The sequence below is a fragment of the Antrostomus carolinensis genome, unplaced genomic scaffold, assembly GCF_000700745.2.
Source record: "Antrostomus carolinensis isolate BGI_N321 unplaced genomic scaffold, ASM70074v2 scaffold10262, whole genome shotgun sequence".
NCBI classification, from domain to species: Eukaryota; Metazoa; Chordata; class Aves; order Caprimulgiformes; family Caprimulgidae; genus Antrostomus; species Antrostomus carolinensis.
This window is the reverse complement of record NW_010298964.1, coordinates 32,472-51,306: the sequence shown is the minus strand read 5'-3', so window position 1 is coordinate 51,306 and position 18,835 is coordinate 32,472. Positions and strand designations below refer to the sequence as shown.

General features: G+C 50.0%; 1 protein-coding gene across 1 annotated transcript in view; it reads right to left on the bottom strand.

Annotated features, from left to right (window-relative positions):
* The window catches only part of LOC104520826 (astrotactin-2-like), a gene marked incomplete at its 5' end in the record, with an annotated part of 30,731 nt that overhangs the window by 7,020 nt on the left and 4,876 nt on the right, over positions 1-18,835 (bottom strand). Inside the window, 2 exons of the mRNA XM_010162624.2 lie at positions 1-103; positions 1,370-1,470. The exon at positions 1-103 is cut by the window's left edge and continues 93 nt beyond it. Coding sequence (XP_010160926.1) covers positions 1-103; positions 1,370-1,470 — 204 coding nt within the window. The remainder of the gene's footprint in view (positions 104-1,369; positions 1,471-18,835) is intronic.

Here is an 18,835-nt window from a genome sequence, read left to right as displayed (position 1 = left end):
AAGAGCATGGAAGCAGAGACCTCCATCAGCGTGTTATAGGCTGTCTGCTGCTCCTTCCCACTGGTGTAGCCATTGTAGAGGTTGTAGATTTTGTCAGCTATCTCTGGAAAGGATCAAGGGGACCAAATTAATGGGCAGCCAGAAAGTGCTAACACAGGAGGACGAGGAGGAGGAGGGAAGCCCTTGGCAGGGCTGGCAGGGGAGGCGGGGGATTGGGGGGGTCGGCCAGGGCGGGCAGGAGAGGCGGGTATCTGGGATGGCTGCCAGTCCCCTGGGCTGCCTGCAGCAGGATTTGTGACCTGGGGAGCATTTAGCAATTCCTCAGGCTAATCCTGCAGCGAGTGACCTGTGTGAGTGGAGCAACCCCAAAGACTCCAGCAATACTCCATGAAGGAACAGGAGAAGGAGAAGAGGAGGGCTGCCAGCACAGGAAGACACAGCTTTATCCTCCCAGGTAAGGCAGGTAAACTCTTCCCTCATTCACCAAACCAAAAGCAACTGCAGAGCTATGATGCTGAAGGCCAGGAAGAATACAACATTATTGACAACAAGAAGGTACTTCAGCCAGAAACACAGCACGTCATCATTGTGGGTATCTACCAGGGCAGCTCAGATGTATGAAACAAGAGGTTGCACTCTCTGCTGTAGAAAAGGATTTATTTAAAAAAAAAAAAAAATAAAACCACTCAAAACTCCATTTCTTTCCTTTACTTCAGTCTCCCGTTTGCTCATTTTTCCTGGGAATGCTTCTTAATAACATAGAACAGAACATTAATCAAAACTTTCTTCTGTGCACTTTTCAAGATAGAAAGCAAACACGAAAGACAACAGGTAACTCATCTGTCCCTTAGAGGAATCGAAGTGATTTTTAAATGTGAAAGCAGCCAAGCTGTCCGGCCATAAGAACAAATGGAACTGGTTTCAAAACTGGAAATTACAAATGTGCAAAAGTGGCTGGGCTTTTATCAGTGTTTCTGTCTCAGAACTGAACCAGCTGCCACCAACATCCTTTTAAATACCTGGAACTAACAGTGTCCCACATTATCTGCTGCTCCAGCGAGCTCTTTTTCCAGGTGCCGTGTGTGAAACACATGTTATCAGCTCTGGAGAAGGATGCCATGGTGCTGTGTGGCACAGGACCACGGGAGCCACCAACTGCCCAGCCATGGAGACTTTACTACCAGACACTCTTGCAATTTGTCCCCCCTTCCCAAATGACCATCCCTGTGCCCATGGGTGAATATACAAGAGCCTTCACGCTGGGAGAGGAGGGACTTGAGGGGTTTGCAGGGGTACAATGAATAGAGGAAAAAGTAGAATTAGCAGGAAATGTCTTCTGTCGTGGAAAATGAGGTGCCTGAACACTGACCTTCTGCCTTGCTGTCATCTACCAGAGGGCAGGCTGTCCTCAGGGTGACTGTGCTCAGCTCGGAGTGTCTGCCTCGTGTATCCACTGCGTAGAGGGTAAATCTGGAAGGCAAGAAGAGGAAAAAAATAAAAAATAAAAGTTTTTATCCCTCAGTCCCACGTCCCACACCACCAGGTTGTTATGGGAACTGGACTTCACAAGAGAAAGGAAAAAAAACTTGGTCCAGGCTCCGATTAATCAGTTTTGTCATCTTGAGGAGCTGTGAGATGATGTGGTGCTTAGAAGAGGAGAGCACCCAGGGAAAGGCGGCAGAGACAGGGGGACAGGTCACCTTGGCGCCACGCAGCACCCATGGAGCTGCATTTCCCCTGTGACTGTGAAAGGATGCAAACCTCTCTGGGGTTGCTTTGCCATGTGCTGATGGAAATATTCTAACATTGTGGTATTTGCAAGCCAGGCTCCTCTCTGGCCCTCTTGAGAGCACAGCAGTAATTCCTGTTTCCTGCTGTAAGCGGGCTCCGTGCTGACAAGTGACAGCTCATACACGTCCTCTGAACGGCCCTTGAGGTTGTTTTCTCCCTCATTTCCTCACCAGGGTGGGGTTGGGAAAAGGGTGGGAATGATAATTTCACACTTGAAGCTAATGGAGAGCATCTGACAGTAAAATATGGCTTTTGTGCTGGGTGAAGCAATGAATGAACAGGCTGTGGCTGCATGGGACATCCCGGGATGCTGAGCTGAGTCCTGCTCAGGGGTATCAAAGCTCCAAAATAAGAATGCTTCTTCACAGCAGGGGTGACAATCTTTAGTCCACTCTCCCAAAGTTCATATTTATTCACTTCAAGCCAGGCATGGAAACTCGAGCTGGCTTTGACAAAGTGCAGGAGCTGGCTTGAACCCCTCGGAGGTCTGAGATGCCTGGTGGCTGGGTACCCAGCTCCTGAGAAATAACACAGCCCCTCTCCTTATCCCAGGGTAAAACTGAGCAGCTCTTGCAAGTGAGTAAAAAAAGGACCATAAAAGCAGCTGAAGCTTAATCGGGATTGAGACCCTGAGGTATGTTTACTTAGGGATTGGTCCTAACTCCTTGGCATCCCTAAAGGGGACAGAAGCAATGCCTCCCTTTTCCTCAGCCCCCCACGAGCACCACCAGCCCCCAGCTCTCCTCCTGGCTGGCCCTGTGCACCCCACACGCAGCTGATAAGAGCTGACATTTGCACAGTGGCAATTCCCAGCACAGGACATGGTATTTCCCAACAATTAACATGAGTTCCTTAACAATACTTTTATTGCCAGCAGACTGCCAAGGAACCCTCTTGTGTGGAGGGACAACTCCCATTTCACAAAGCTGGGGCACGTAGGGGACGCACACGCTGAGCTCACCCAAGGAGATGCTATTTAATTCTTTGGCATGACATCATTTTCCTTAATTTACAAGGAACCTTGTTCAGAGTGGGAGCATCTCAGGAAGGATGTCTGCAACTGTGCAACTTCACAAGTACCACACACAGGCTGTTCTCTCGCTATAATTAAGGGACAGCAACAGAGCAATCAGGTAATATCTAATTGAACTGGGCTTTGCAACCCATCCCACTGTGCCACTGTCCCTCCTCCTCCCTTCAACAGACGAGGGGATCAGGGTGAGTAAGGAGTACCCGCTGTCAGCAGGTCAGGTACCTGCCTCTGTAGCTCAGCAGCATGGGTCCCCCTCTTCCCAGGTTGTCCTAGTTTTGGCTGGATCAGAGCTAATTTTCTTTTTAGTAGCTAGAATAGCTGTGTGTTGGTTTCAGTGTGGGATTTAGTATGAGAACACTGTTGATAATCTACTGATGTTTTTAGTTGTTGCTAAGAAAATCAAGGACGTTCCAATTTCCCATGTTTTGCTAGTCTGCAGGTGCAAGAAGAAACCGGGGGTGGGGGGCATAGAAAAATTAGCAGACCCAAATTGGCATTTGGATATGCTAAGGGCATATCATTTCCCATGTTTTGCTAGTCTGCAGGTGCAAGAAGAAACCGGGGGTGGGGGGCATAGAAAAATTAGCAGACCCAAATTGGCATTTGGATATGCTAAGGGCATATCCCATATCATATAATGTCATGTTCAGTATCTAAATGAGGGTCAGCTGGAATACTCTGTCTCCCAGGATCGCTATCCAAGAACAGGCTGGGCATTGGTTGGCGGGTAGTGAGCAATTGCACTGTGCATCACTCATTTGTATATTTTATTATTATTAGCATTATTATTGTCATTATTATTTTAAATTTTATTTTATTTAAATTATTAAAGGGGTCTTATATCAACCTATGTGTCTCTCTATCTTTACCCCTCCAGTTCTCTTCCCTATATGCTGGAATGGGAGACAGTGTTCTTCTTGCTCATCAGTATAAGCCCAACAAGCAGCAAGAGGGTTTAACAAGCCTGTTACAGCTGCAAGCTCATTGCCATCCCCATCCTGGGGTCACTTGCCCAGCCACAGCAGCTGTGTTGTTGTGTTTTCATTTTTTAAATGGCTGAGCAGGGCTAATGTGTAACCTCTGCTCTGCCCGTAGCGGTTTTTTTTTTCAGTCAGTAAAGCTCCATTAGCTCTGAGGCAATCAGTGCCAGAGCACTTTCCTTGAAAAACAACAGACTTTTATCAAAACACAATTGTAATATTCAGCAATTAGTGCCCACATCACCTATTCCATCGCCAGCAGGGTCAGGAGGAAGCATCTCTGCTTTGGCAGGGTGTTCAAGCACATCCAGCCCTTTGGGTGATGTTAGTGATCTGTGTTAGCCCTTGGACTGCACTTTTCCCCTCTGCCCAGCACACACAGAAACAAAGTCACTCATCTGCCAAAAGCAAGAGCATCTGTACTGGTCAGGTCTGGGTTAAAAAATATACACAACATACAAGCCCTTCGTTTCATCGTTTTTTTCAGATGATATAAGGAAAAAAAACATAAACAAAATGTAAATAGAAAAACATCAGAATCGAAGTGATTTTGATCTGGTCAAAGTAATTGCTTTACCTCACCTGAAACCAGTCCTCTTTCAAGAACCTTAAAGGAAAAGTTTCTGTTTCCATTGAGTCTGAATGAGATGTTTTGGAACCAGCACCAATAAATTCAGCTCTGGTGAAAGCTGCAGCCTTGGCAGTATCCAGCCCTCTGCTCCTCTCTAGCCCCTTCCAGCGAGTGATCTCAGAGGGTTTTAACATTAATTACTGTCCAAAAGATCACCCTGAAGCACAGTGATGTGAATAGTTCTTTTATCAATGCTAGAGGTATATGGGGTGAAGCATTGTGCCCCGAGAGGCTCAGTGACATGAACACTTTGGAAACTTGGGAGATGATGGTTTCCAACCTTGTTCTCAGACCACTTGACCATCCAGCCTCTCTGTGACAAAACACTTTAAAGGCCAGTTAATAGCACTGTGCTGAGGTTTATAGAATCCCAGAATCATTGAACAGTTTGGGTTGGAAGGGACCTTAAAGCTCATCCAGTTCCAATCCCCCTGCCAGCAGCAGGGACACCTTTCACTAGACCAGGTTGCTCAAAGCCTCATCCAACCTGGCCTTCAACACTTCCAGGGAGGAGCAGCCACAGCTTCTCTGGGGAACCCGGGCCAGTGTCTGACCACCCTCACAGTGAAGAATTTCTTCCTCACATCTCAGCTCCATCTCCCCTCTGCCAGTTTCAAGCCATTACCCCTTGTTCTCTCACTCCCTGCCCTTGGCCAAAGTCCCTCCCCAGCCTTCCTGGAGCCCCTTCAGGTACTGGGAGGCCACTAGAAGGTCTCCCTGGAGCCTTCTCTTCTCCTGGCTGAACAGCCCCAACTCTCTCAGCCTGTCCTCACAGCAGAGCTGCTCCAGCCCTCCCATCATCCTCGTGGCCTCCTCTGGACTCGCTCATATTTTTATCTTTTATTCCTGGAAACAGACAATTAAAAGAAGAGAGTGCAAAGATCTGCAGCTCAGTGTAAACCCAGCATGAACAGGCAGATCTTGCTGCATTGAAGAGAAACCTTCAGCAGATGCAGGTGAGGAGCAGCTGGCATAGATGGCACCATCCTGGGTCCCAACAGGGCACAAGGAGGGCAACCAGTGGGAGGAGATGGACCTCATGGCAGGGATGGGGATGTCTGCACGGCAAAGAAGGGGAAAACCAAAGCGAGCATGACTGAGGGACGGAGCGATGCAGAGCACACGGTGAGCTGGAGTCCAGCTGTACAACACTACGTGGAGATCCTCCTGCCATCCTTCCATCTTCAGACAGTGTTTTGGGGCAAGAACCAAAATAGGCAGCACCCCCACCAAAAAAAGAGGCTGAAGAGTAGTTCTGAGAGTTCTGCCTGAGGCTGAGGATCAATGGAGTAAAGTCAAAGCCAGAAAGGAGAAGGTCCCAGACCCACACTCAGTGCACGAAACCATGTTAGACAACCTGGAATGCCATATGGCAGCTACGATCTGGCACAGCCTCCTTCATAACCTGAAGGTGTTTTGTTTAGCAATAAACTTTCCCCACATTCTCCCTGTGCTTTCCAAAGGAGCTTGGGGCTATCTGCTACCATGTCACAGCTGATCCTCTTCTTCACTCATACCTTCAGTAAAATCATACACCAACACTTGCTTTTCTGGAAATACTAAGATATATTTTGCCCAAAGAGGTTCCAAAGAGCATTTCACCACTGGAAGCACATATGGTCTTGGCAGAGACAAGCTCCTCCATGCCTGGAAACGCTACCACCTCTGCAGCAAAACACAGCATATGAAGTCCTAGAAAGTAATGACACTTAAATGTTTACTACTAAATTCAAACCTATTGGGAGCCGAAGGAACTTTTAGAGAGAGATAGAAAGCAATTAACACGTGGCCTCATGAAATGTCAACACCACCTTCCTCATGGATACCCCACCCAAGGTTGGCTGAAGCCTGGATTTTATCACTAGGCTCAAGATGCTTCTTGGGGGAGGAAGAGAAAGCAGAGGGGAAGTTTTAAAGCTTCGGTTCCTGGAACCCAATGATTGTGGAAGATTGGCTATTGCATTGAAAAAAATTAAAAGTAGGAAATTATGTTTTTATCCTTTCTCAATGCAGAGAAAAAAAAGAACCCAAAATCCAAAATTCTAAAGGCACAAAATGGTAAAGCTGAGAATGAAACCCCAGAATGTGTTATTTATTTACAGACAACTACATCGGCTCGTGTCTTTTTAACTCCCTCTCATGATGCTCGTGATGTTTAAGTGCTTTACTCATGATCCTTATTTGCGGGAAGGGAGATAAGGACATCTGTGTCTGACCTTCCTTAGCTCAGCAGCTGATTTCTTTATATCCTACAGAGATACCACAGGCACTTCTGCTCTGTCCTGTGCGCTGCTCTTCCCGAAGCCTTTGGGTTTGTGCAGCTGCTCACTGAGATGTTGTACCACAAATGGGCTGCCTGGGCGGCAGAGAAAAGAATCACAGAATCCCAGTCTGGTTTGGGTTGGAAGGGACCTTAAAGCTCATCCAGTTCCAACCCCCCCTGTCATGAGAGGGACACCTTCCCTGGGGTGGAAGGGGTCCGATAAATTCATTCCTGCAGCTGCCAAACACCCCTGCTGAGTCATGGGTGCCTACGAGTAGCTGCCTGCATCCAAAAGCATCAGCTATGGGGCAAACCTTGGCTGTGCTAAGGAGACCCCTGACCACCTTAATGAGGGACAGGGCAGAGATGCTGCTTGAGTCCAGCATTGTGCAGAATTATGGTCTTACACTTTCCCAAGTGGTGCAACCACAAGATGCTCTTGCCAGTAGGACTTGGCTTGAGCTTGGCTGATAAGCCTGGGCTTGGAACCTTGCTCCTGCAGCCACAAGACTGTTTTGTTGCTCCAGGAGCTCGGCACAGGGCAGACCTGGCCAGTGTCACACAACAGAGCAATGGATTCTGTCTCCCCTGGCAGCATGGGTACCACGAAACACAAATCCTGACCTGGCTGAGGTCACACCACCTCAGTGTTACGTGCACGTCCTGCCATCACCCTCTGGTTGGTCACAGCTTGTCCGTGCCTTCTGCACAGCCTGGGGTTTCTGGGCTCACACGCAACCAGCACTGAGGCTGGTCCAGCGTGCTGACACACACACATCACACCCCGGCTCTGCCAGCCCTTCTCGCTTCCTGTTCCAGCTGAAAAACAATTTGGAGGCCTCGGTTTAAAAGCCCTCAATGGACCAGCTCTTGGCAATCCCTGTGTGCCCCCTCCCTGCTGATCTCAACACAGGGACTGGGGATGAGGGACACGGGGCCAGCGAGGCTCAGGCTGTGCCTGGACTCTGCAGAGCGGAGCAGCCACAGCCACAGGCGGGTGGGAAAACGCTCATCTGGTGTGAACATGCTCCTCACACCCAGCACTGTGCACACACTGTGATGGGGGGGCCCACAAGCCATCACTGTCCTGTCCCAGCCTTTTTGTACCTTCAGCTCCCAGACACCAAGGTGAGGGGCTCGCTGGAGGCAAGGGTGCCTGTGTTGCTTTCTCCTGACACTCGCAGCAGAGCATCAGCCTGACGAGCAGCACCAGACCTTCAGCTCAGCATCTCCTGGCTGCTAAAAACATCAACACAGGGTTTCCCCAAAGGAATATTCTTGCAAGGTGGGGGACCCCAGGGGTGCTGTGGGGTGGAGCTGAGCTGTGGGTGTTTTACCCCCAGCCACATGCCATGGGGTCTATGTGATCCACGGGGCCACTGGGCACCCACCCATCCCTGTCCCCCCACCGTGAGCTCATACATCTCCCACTGAGCCTCCCAGCCACTTTTCATTGACGGCCATGGAGCAGGAGCAGGGCTCATCTGCCAGCAGCAGCCTGGGCAAGAATGGGAAGGGGTGTATGTGTTTAGTGAAGCATTCCCAGTTCAGAAACCATTACAATTTATAAAGAAATCAAATCAAATCAAAAGCAGCCCATCCACACAGGTCACAGGAACGCAGCTGAGCTTATTGGTGACTTGGTGATTTGAAATAATTAAGAAAGGTAAATGAGAACAACCCCCTCAGTCTCTGTGGCAAATACTGAGCAATGATTCTGTGAAAGGGAGTTTCTGAGCAGCCGGGTGCCTGCTGCACGCTGGGGAGAGGCACTGAGGGAGGTGACACCAACCTGTTACCACCACCTAGCCAACTGCTGCTCATGTACCACACACTTCTGCCAAAGGACCAACGTCTTCTGTTTTGCATTGTCATCATTTTGGGCTCTGCCTTTCCACAGAGCCAACACTGCAATAAGGAAACAGTGGATAGTGTCATCTTGAAAAAAAAAATATATATATTTTACAAAGCTCTCCTCACAGTTCTGCCACCCAAAAAATCACATCTTATAACTGGGCTTCTTTTAACTACCTGTGACAACTGACTCTGCTCCCATCAGTGTGATGCAGGAACAGGTTAGCAGCAACGCTGGTGCCACACCAGAGTATTGAAGCTTTCAATTCAATTTTCTTTCATTCACCTTCCCAGCTTCAGCTGCAACATCTCAATTTCCCAAGATTTCCCTTGAAACCCTGTCAATAAACCCCACCAGAGCAGTGATTCCCAGTACTGCCAAGGCAGTGAAAGACAGCCTTGATACACAGGCCACCTTCTGTTCCCTAGAGCCCTGCTCCTGAATGATACCTGTGTTGGAGGGCCAAGATCCCACAAGGAGCCCCTTGGCCAGCCAGACACCTTGCAAGCGGCAGTGCCAAGATTGCCTCAGGCGAAAACGTGTTTCACTGGAAATGAGGGAAAAATGCCAGCTGGTTTCAGCAGGGCCATGGTTTCTCCCAGAAGGTGCAGCATGGTCAATGCAGCCCTCCTGGCCTCTGCGTTCCCAGGGTGCCTTCTCCATCCCGGGGCTGAGAGCATCAGCAGTGCCCCTGTCCCCCCTTGTCCTTTTCTCTGTCTTACAGATGTCGGCTGAGAGAGTTGGGGCTGTTCAGCCTGGAAAAGAGAAGGCTCTAGGGAGATTTTATAGCGGCCTTCCAATACCTAAAGGACCTACAAGAAAGCTGGGGAGGGACTTTGGACAAGGGCAGGGAGTGATAGAACAAGGGGTGATGGCTTGAAACTGGAAGAGGGGAGGTTTAGATGAGATATTAGGAAGAAATTCTTCACTGTGAGGGTGGTGAGACACTGGCACAGGTTGCCCAGAGAAGCTGTGGCTGCTCCTCCCTGGAAGTGTTCAAGGCCAGGTTGGATGAGGCTTTGAGCAACCTGGTCAAGTGGAAGGTGTCCCTGCTGATGGCAGGGGGGTTGGAACTAAGTGATCTTTAAGGTCCCTTCCAACCCAAACCATTCTGTGATTCATTCTGGGATTCTATGTCCTCCTTTTTCACCCCTGTTCCTTGCAACCACTGGCAAGCAGCAGGTAATTACACTCTCATCCCTCACCCTTGATAAGATTTCTATTTTACTTTCATGCTCAGAGTATGTCCTTTCAGAAGCAGCTTTACATCACTCACAAAGGAAAAGCAGAGCAGAGCAAGCTTCTCTGGAGAAAGGGGCCACTGCACTGCTCAAAGCTTCTGATGGAGAAAAGATGTGGATGAGAGAACAGCTCCTTGGCATGGCAGCAGGACAGCACACCCAAAAAAAGCCACTATGACATGAATAACATTAACACAGCCTATGTTGCAACCCTGGGGCTTTAGCTTCTACACACGCTTCAAGGAGCAAGAAGTCTTGGTCTTTTATTAGCTTGAAGAAGCCCAGTAGACCCTTAGGGTGTCCCACAGGGATAGTCCTTGAACTCTAGGAACAGGACAACAGCAGAAAAAGTAGGGTCACTGTGGTATCAAGAGCTTTGGGAAGGAGGGATAGAGGGTGTTTGGGGTCTGGATTTCCTGGCAGTCGTGTCCTTCTTTGCTTTCATCCTGCTGGCTGTGATGATGACGATTCACAGATGTGCTTACAGAGGCAACACAGCAAGAACTGACCTGGCTCTTTGCAATCTCCACTGCCTGTCTGAGGCTTGGGGCAAGATGGTCTCCCCCTCTACCTGGCAAGGCCAGAGAAGATCCCAGATCACCCAGGATGTGAATCCAAACATCCTTTGTCGGAATGAATAACCAGAAGGAGGTGATGCTGAGCCACTACGGGCTGGTGCATTTGTCTCCAGAGAAGGAAAAGCAGCTTGTATAAGTCTGTCAAGAACCAGAGTCCCTGTTCTGCTGGGACCCACCAGCAGATCTCAAACAAAGCCCCTGGACAAAGGTCAAATGAGTTGCTTCAACTCTCCATGCTGCTGGAACAATTCCCTCCAGGCCACAGTGCAGATTGATGCCTGAGGCTGCAAACCACGGGGACTCACCTCGCTCCAGCTGCTGAGTGTCAGTGAGAGCTGGTGATGGATTGAGCTGTCCTGGGTGCAGCATGGTCCAGGAGGGCTTTCCCCAGGCTCTGCATCCCACATGTCCCTTGGGTCCTGCCGCAGCCTTCACACAAACACTGCAACATCCATCCATCCCTCCAGCTCTCCACAACCCCTCTGCAATGTCCCCTGTGCTGCCAGGGATGGGGTAACCCCTGACAGCACCCACATACTCTCTCTCTCTCCTGCTGCAATACCTTCTGCTTCCCTCTTAGGAGTGAGACAACCCTGCTTCTCTTCCCTCAGCCACAGCCACTCCGAAGCCGCCAACCCTGGCTCTGTGCAGGTTACATGTTTAGGGGTAAGTCATTACTCTGAGGTTTTGCTTGTCTTCTTCACACGGATCTATGGGTGGGTGAAAGCTGAAAGCGTTAGTCCTGTGTGCCAGATGGGCACACATCACTTCAGTACCTTCCTTGGGCTACTCCTGGGACAGCTGCCATCCTCCTCCATGAAGACATAGCAGGGCTCAGGAAAGCTGCAGCTGCAGGGTACAAGAAAGCTGCTCAGAAGGAGAGAGGGAATAAATCAAACTCTTCCTCCAGTTGTGCCAAGGAGAAAGGAGAGACGAGCGAGGCCCTGGACCCCTGCAGGGAGCTCCACAATGGAAATGTTCACAGCTAACCATACCAACCGTTCAACCTACCAACGCTTTGCAAAGCTTGGCCATCACCAGCCCTGGGGAGATGGGGGGAGAGGAAGGTTGTGACCCTTGGCAAATTGGGAAACGTTTGCCCCTCCCAACCTCACTGTTACTCTAAACAAGAACCAGACACTCCATAGTTGGCTACCCCAGGAGATCCCCTTGCTAGGGCTTGTTCTCATCCTCCTGGGGGCTTGGCTTCCATCTGGGCTGCTGGTTGAAATGCAGCCCAGGCTAGTAGCGACTTCAAAAGACAGTGTCATCTGAGGAGTAGTGGGTGGTCCACGTCAAGCGAGTTGATGGCTGACTGTTCTTATATAAGCCACCACAATAGGGCCTCCTGCTCGACAGCCTCAGAAGAAAGGTGAAGGGTTGCAAGGAGCTGAGTCTGTCCTCAGCCCTGGGGGCAGTCCCTCTGGTGCAGGGCAAGTCACCTTAGTAGGTTGGTATGGGGTAGACTCGTAGAGGGGCATGTCCATACCATCCATCTATCGATCTATATCTCCGCTGGGTTTGTCCCCAGCACCATCGCTCTAGCTTCACCCTCCACATGAAAGAAAGCAAAACAAAGCAGGACAACAATAACTGCACACAAGGGAACAGCTCAGAGGAGGGGGCTGCCTCCGCTCACCACATCCCAGGCAGCATCCAAACGTGCCAGCCTTGGAGTGAGAGGCATCTGCACCCTGTACTGGGCTGTGGGAGCGCTGGGTTTGTCCCCAGCACCATCGCTCTAGCTTCACCCTCCACATGAAAGAAAGCAAAACAAAGCAGGACAACAATAACTGCACACAAGGGAACAGCTCAGAGGAGGGGGCTGCCTCCGCTCACCACATCCCAGGCAGCATCCAAACGTGCCAGCCTTGGAGTGAGAGGCATCTGCACCCTGTACTGGGCTGTGGGAGCGGCCAGGGCAGCCAAGAGGTCCCTGAAATGGCCCCACAATGTTGGCATGGGGATGGTGTGGGGGCAGGATGGTAGCAAGGCAGGGATGCTGCGTGCTAGCAAGCCCCAGCAGAAGGATGCCAGCCAGGTCTGTGGTCACCACTGCCCGCTTCCCCCATGCCCCAAGGCCCCTGAATCGAGGGAGGGGGGACAGGGTGAGGGGCTGGCAATGAGCAGGAGGTTCTCACAGCTCTGGCAGACAGACAGGGGAGGGCAGAGGGTAGGACGAGTTGGGGACCTGAAACAAATAATAAAAACAAAATCCCAGTAAGCACGTTAGAATTCGTTTGAAGTGCAGAGGAGCTTTCAGGCAGGGTTATGTACATCTCCCAGCCCGGCGTGATTTACACATTCCTCGCAAGCAAAGGAATCTTCCCTGATTTGAAGTAAAACAGATGGTTTGGGTTTTTCTTCTCCCCCCCCCTCACCCCTCCCCAGCCCCTTTTAATCATTTCTTTATTGAAATGAAGGCTACACAGCCGACCAGCCCGGAGCAAGAGCTCTGATACCCTCAGCAGGCCTCCGCCGGGATGGGAGACCCGCTGCCCTGCATTCTGGGAGAGCACCTTGGCACTGGGGTGCCTGTGCCTGCAGAGGGACACAGTCAGCCCCGCTTTCCTGCAAATGCTGCTCCGGAGGCATCACTCCCTGCAGGTTTCCACCCTTGCTTTTCCCTTTGCATGGAAGGATTGCAATTCCCAGCAGCTTTTCCTCCTCTGCAGCTAGAGCTAAAACACAAATCCTCCATCCCTGCTCCACCAGGTTCAGGAGACCTTCTCACCCCTACTGCCGGTCCAGGAGACTTGTTGTGTTTGATGGTGGGACTTGCCCTTGCTCCTGCACCTTCACATCACTCCTCACCCCAGTTGTGCTCTGTCCCAGCAGTGTTCCTGGAGAAGGGCAGCCTGGCCAATGCCCACGGACTGGCAGCAGCCACGCTGCTCACCCATCCCAAGAGAAACAACCCAGCACAGGGGACAACACTGGGCAGGCAGGCGGGAGCTGGGACTATCTCTTGGTTTGAGCACTATGTGATCTCAGACAAGCTACTTTGCCCCTATTTTCATCCCATATTTTTCACCCAGGAAAGTCATTTAGGGAAGGAACATCCTTTTCCCAGAGGGATGCACAGCACTGAGCGCAGTGGAGGCTTCTGAGCACCGGTTGATGCTGCAAACTACCAGCATAGCCATGCCCTTGAGTTTACACTCAGGATAATAATTCACGGCCAGTAGCAAATCCATCCAGCTCCCCCCATCTTTCTTTTCTTTCTCATTTTTTTTTTTTCTTTCTTTTTTTCTTTTAAACCCTGTTGTTATTTCTCAGTACTTCGTTGGTGGCAGGGTGGGAAGGTTTTTTTGTAACACATTCACGTACCATTGGGACTCACTCCCATTCCCGTCTGGTACAAGAGATTGCACAAGAGAGAGAAACAAACGGGGATGAGGAAATGCATGTTTATGAGAGGCAGCACTGTCATCGTGAGCAAGGGACCCCCCGCAAGAGAGCCAGCCTGGGAGCCAGTGGAGAGTTTCCATTCTCTCCTAACGCTCCATTCATGCCTTGTTTCATACCTCCCCCGAGGTTCCGTGACTGGCCGCGGTCCCACAGCACGGCGCGGGACTCGCACTCCCTGCGCACCGCCTTCCGTGGTATTTGTTGTTGGGGGGAAAGAGAGAGAAATGTTGTTGTCTCATAAAGATAATGAATTGAGAAAGAGCAGCGCCCTTTGCTGTTCCATGTGCTCCTTGTTTTCCTCCCACGGTGGAGGAGTGGGTCTATCCTCCTGCATCACTCAGCATCCTTCCCCACTGTGCACCTCTCTGCCCACTCCCTTGGGTACCCTGGTTGCCTGTCCTCATGAGGATCCTCATTAACACCCACCACGGAGACCTGCATGGCCTTTCCTGCTTGGTGTGCCATGGTCACCACAGTGAGCATCCTCCTGACCTGATTGGGAGCCCTCCGTGTAATCCAAACCACATTGCTGCCTGATCGGACACAGTCACCAGTAAATAACTTGGACTGCAGCGGTCTGGAAGAGCAGAGGATCCTGTATCACCACTATTAATGATTTAGCTTTGTACATTGTTTGCAGATGACACACAATCCCAAAACTGCCAAGGTTGGAAAAGCCCATTAAGCTCATCGAGTTCAACCATGAACCCAACACTGACAAGTCCCTGACTAACCCATGTCCCTCAGCACTATGTCTTCATGACTCTTCAATCCCTCCAGGGGTGGGGACTCCACCACTGCCCTGGGCAATCCCTTCCAATCTCAGGTCTCATCACTCACTACTTCCTGCCCAGGCATCTTCTCCAGGACAGCCCCTGTCCCACCTCACTTCAGACAGCTCTAAGTTAAAATGACAATTCCTCCTGCACACAAGGAACAGCGATGGCTCATCTCTGTGCTCCCTTGTGCATTGCAGAGCTCCCAGTGATGGGGCTGGGGTCCCCTCACAAACAAGTGGAGGATGAAGAAAACCAAAAGCCATCACCCATGCACACATACTACAGCCCACTCAGGTCTCTCTCCCTTCTGCTCCTGCAAGCCCTCTTCCTTCTCCCCACTTTCTCCACACACCTCAATACCATCTCTCTGATCTTCAGCTGCCTCTTACACACTTTTTGCCAACATAAATATTTAATCCCAGCACAATGCACAGAAAAGCTCTTGTGAAGTTAATACTTCAACTCATGTTCCCACTTGGAAAACAATTCAGTGTGTGATGGTGCAGCAGGTACAAGGCAAGGACAGAGCTGAAAGCTTGAGGTGGCCTGGAAGAGCTTGGGAGCTGCATGGGTTGATGTGGGTGGGCTCATGCCCAAGAGTGCCTGAGGTCTAGGGGAATAACACCTCCCTTCAGAACCACTGAAGGTGGGACCAGCACAGAAAAACCCAGATGCGCTCAACATCCTCAAACTAGGAAAATACAAGCAAATTTCTTTTGCATCCCAAAACCCAAGGAATAAGTTAAAGATCACTTGAGATCTACTGGAAAGCAGCTGAACTGCCTGTGCAGGGGCTCTGTCACCCGGGCAGCTCCCCCTCAACAAAGTCCCTGCAGCTGGGAAACAGCCTTGTCCTGAGACCTTGAGGGGGAGAAGGGGTGGCAGAGCTGGAGGGGTCACTGTGTGCTGATAAAATCCACTGTGGCACGACCAGGAGCTGGGTGCTTACAGATTTAATGTTCTGCACAAGCCAAAGATTAAAAGAGAAATGTATTTTTTAAAAAACATATAGCAAAAAAAAAAAAGGAAAATTATGATAAAGAAGCACTCTCTAGGAGACAAGGCTGGTGAGGGACTCTCTGTGCTGTTGTTACAAGAAAGGATGGGGTGGGATGTGCTGCAGGTGTCCTTTGGAAAAGTGAACCAAAAAAAAATGTTTAATTAGCTTTATGGACTTGCAGGCCATATATATATGAGACACATGCACAATGCTGGTCTGAGCTGGGACAGATCTTGTAGGTAACGGCATCCAAAATTTACCTCTAGAGTGTGGAGGAAAAGATGGGCAGTCAGGATTAGTTTATGACTTCTATTTTGATTTGGATCAGCATCACCTTTTGGGATCAGTATCTCCAACTGTTGAGACCTGGGGTCCCATGCAGAGTCTGTCTGAGCTGATTTACTCCACGGGCTGTGGGTATGGCTCTAGCTTCAGCTAAGACCTGTGGGTGCAGTAGCATCTGAACATCTGGGCACCAGAGCAGCTTGTCACATCTTTCCTGGGACATAGTTACAGATACAGCTGAGCTGTTTTTGGCCACTCTTTAAGGCTAGAATTAGCCTATTAAAAACCTGAATTGTCTGCAAATATCAGGTTGAGCTGATACGGGGTGCAGGGAAGCAGACAAAGGAGGATGCAAAAATGTCCCAACCAAACATTAAAGTGTTGGCTAGTGATGTACGACCCCACAGGTGGCAAATCCCACCATCATTTTGCAGAGACAAAGTCTGCCTGGGGTATACAAGAGCTGACCAGCCACAAAACAATGGATGGTGAAGGGATAACCACCCTAACAGAGACCTGAGCAGGAAAACATCACCAGCACTGTACCACCTAAGGCACCAGCTACAACCCTGCTGCAGACCAGCCAGGCTTGCACCCCATCTGATAGCCCCTTGGTCTCCTCTTGGCTCAGCAGAGCAGGTGTAAAGCCACAGGACTGCCAAGCAAGCACAGCCATGCTGTGACTGCCTTGGGCTGGCTCACACACAGCCTGCTTGGATCCCTCTGCATCTACGCTTGCCCTTAATTTAAATTCCAGGATCAGGATGGGTAGAGCTTGTTTTGGGCTGTTGCAGATCTCAGCAGGACTGCAAGCAGGACTCGGAGCTGCAGACGTGATCTAACACTGCCTCTTGGTGTCAAAGCCCTGGTGTTGAGTGAGCATCGCCCCTGCTAAGTGACGGGGATGGAGATGAGGTGGCACGAGCTTTGTCTGGGCTCTGGTGACAACTGGAAACTCCAGCTGGCAGAGTAGCATCACCCGCTGTCTCAAGTGCTGTGCAAAAAAGGCATTTTGCTGCCAGATTGGCTTTGCTGGGAACAAAACACCAACACACTGAGAACAAGAGCAAGAGAGAGGGACGAGAGGAGGACACCAAGCCAGCCAGCAGCATTTTTGAGGATGTGCCACAGCTTCTTTGATGTCACCTCTCAGGCACCTGGGTCCCAGACTGCATGAGGAAATTAGGAAGAGGAGACCATATTTTTTGTGCAGGAGGCACTGCTGAATCCCCTGATCAAAACAGCAATTCTCTTCAGTGCTCTTCTAAAGCGAGGCTTATGGAAAGTGTGAGCAAGGGCATCCCTTGACTCTGCAAAGCTCCAGTCCTCTGAAGAGCTTCAAGCATGTCACATCCCTGACTCAGTTTCCCTACCTATGACATGGCTACTGAGAAGAAAAACATTTGCCCTTCTCCTGACCCATTTCTCCCCTACAAGATGAAAGAAACACCCACTCCAAGCAGTGAACTCCTTGAGTCCTGGAAGGAGAACGGGTTCAAACCCTGCTGTAAGAATCAAATCAACATAGTCCTCAGCTTTCCAGCCTTCAAGAAAAAGGTGCTCTATGCCATGGAGAACTGATGAACAAAACAAATGACTCCAACATAGCACCACAATGCAGCTTTTGCTGGCTTAGAGGCAAATCAAAGCCAGTAACGTCTGTGCTGATATTTATATTGCATCTCTTGTACTTGCTCTCCCAATAGTCAACGAGATAAGACTTGGATGGATCTATGTTAATTACCTATATTAGGTTTCTACACACTCAGAAATAAGAATATTCTCCAAGTCCATAACTGTCAAGGGCTGGTGACAGGGATTTGGTGATGGGGAAAAGGCGGAATTGCAAAGGTCTGTTTGTCTACCAACAGATGGAAGCCAAACTCCTCTTCACCCCATTTCTAGAAAGAATCTTATATTTGCACGCTCCCCCAGCTGCAATACTCTACACAATGACCTGTCCGTGCCTCCTCTTCCTCACTCTCTCACTGCCAGCCTTCCTCCAGCCATCCCCAGAGGCAGAATGTGAATGGTCCTGGACTCAGCCAGGTCTGGGGCTCAGATGCTGGGAGTTTTTAGAACAAAACCACCAAGAATGTTATTTCAATCTGGATGTTCAGAGGAAAGGGTAGGGAGGAGCTGGCCACGGGAGGCAAAGGCTGTTCTGTGTCTCTTTGTGGCACAAGATATGAGCAGAAGCAGAGAATTTGGGGAAGATAACCTGGTCATTCCAGCACAAAGGAGGGAGATGCTCCTAGGCTTGTCAGATAACAGGGAAGAAGGTTGCTCTGAGGTCAGTAGAAAGGCACCTCCTGACTCCAGATCTGTCCCAGGTGGCTGAATACTGGTGGTAGAGACAGAAATGAAGGAGGATTTAGGCACAAACCCAGATTTTAGAAGGGTGATGGCAAATGGTCAGTACAGCAGGATGGCAGCAGCACCTGGAGGTGCCGAGTCTCCCAAGCTGGGCTGTACACAGCGAGAGCAAGAGCCAGTTTATAACCTGAGCTTATAAAGGCAAACAAATGAAGATGAGTATGAGACAAAGTGATTTGCTTACATCAATCAGTAGAGCAAATGGTAAAGTTGGGAAAAGCCTCCAGCACCTTGCCTGGCCATGAAGAAAGCATGAATGGCTTCTCCATGGCTTCTGTATGTGTACTCTCCCAATGTTGGAAACTTCAACAGGAGCCCAACCTTCTTCCGTGCAGGGAACTTCATTAACACCATCAGAGAGATCATCTCCTTCCTCTGCTGAGCCTCTGACCTCCCATCTTTCACCTCCACCGTAGTGACCTGCGTGTAGCCCAGACAGCTTTGCGCTGGACTTACTTCAGCAAAACCACATCCATGCCAGCATTTGGGTAGCCTGGGTCTGAAGCAACCCTAAAGTGCTGAAGAAAGACAAGCCTGCATTTAGAGCACAGGCCTGGGATTTAGCAAACACTTGTTCAACTCCTGACTTGCCTTGTTTGAGCTTCCACAAGC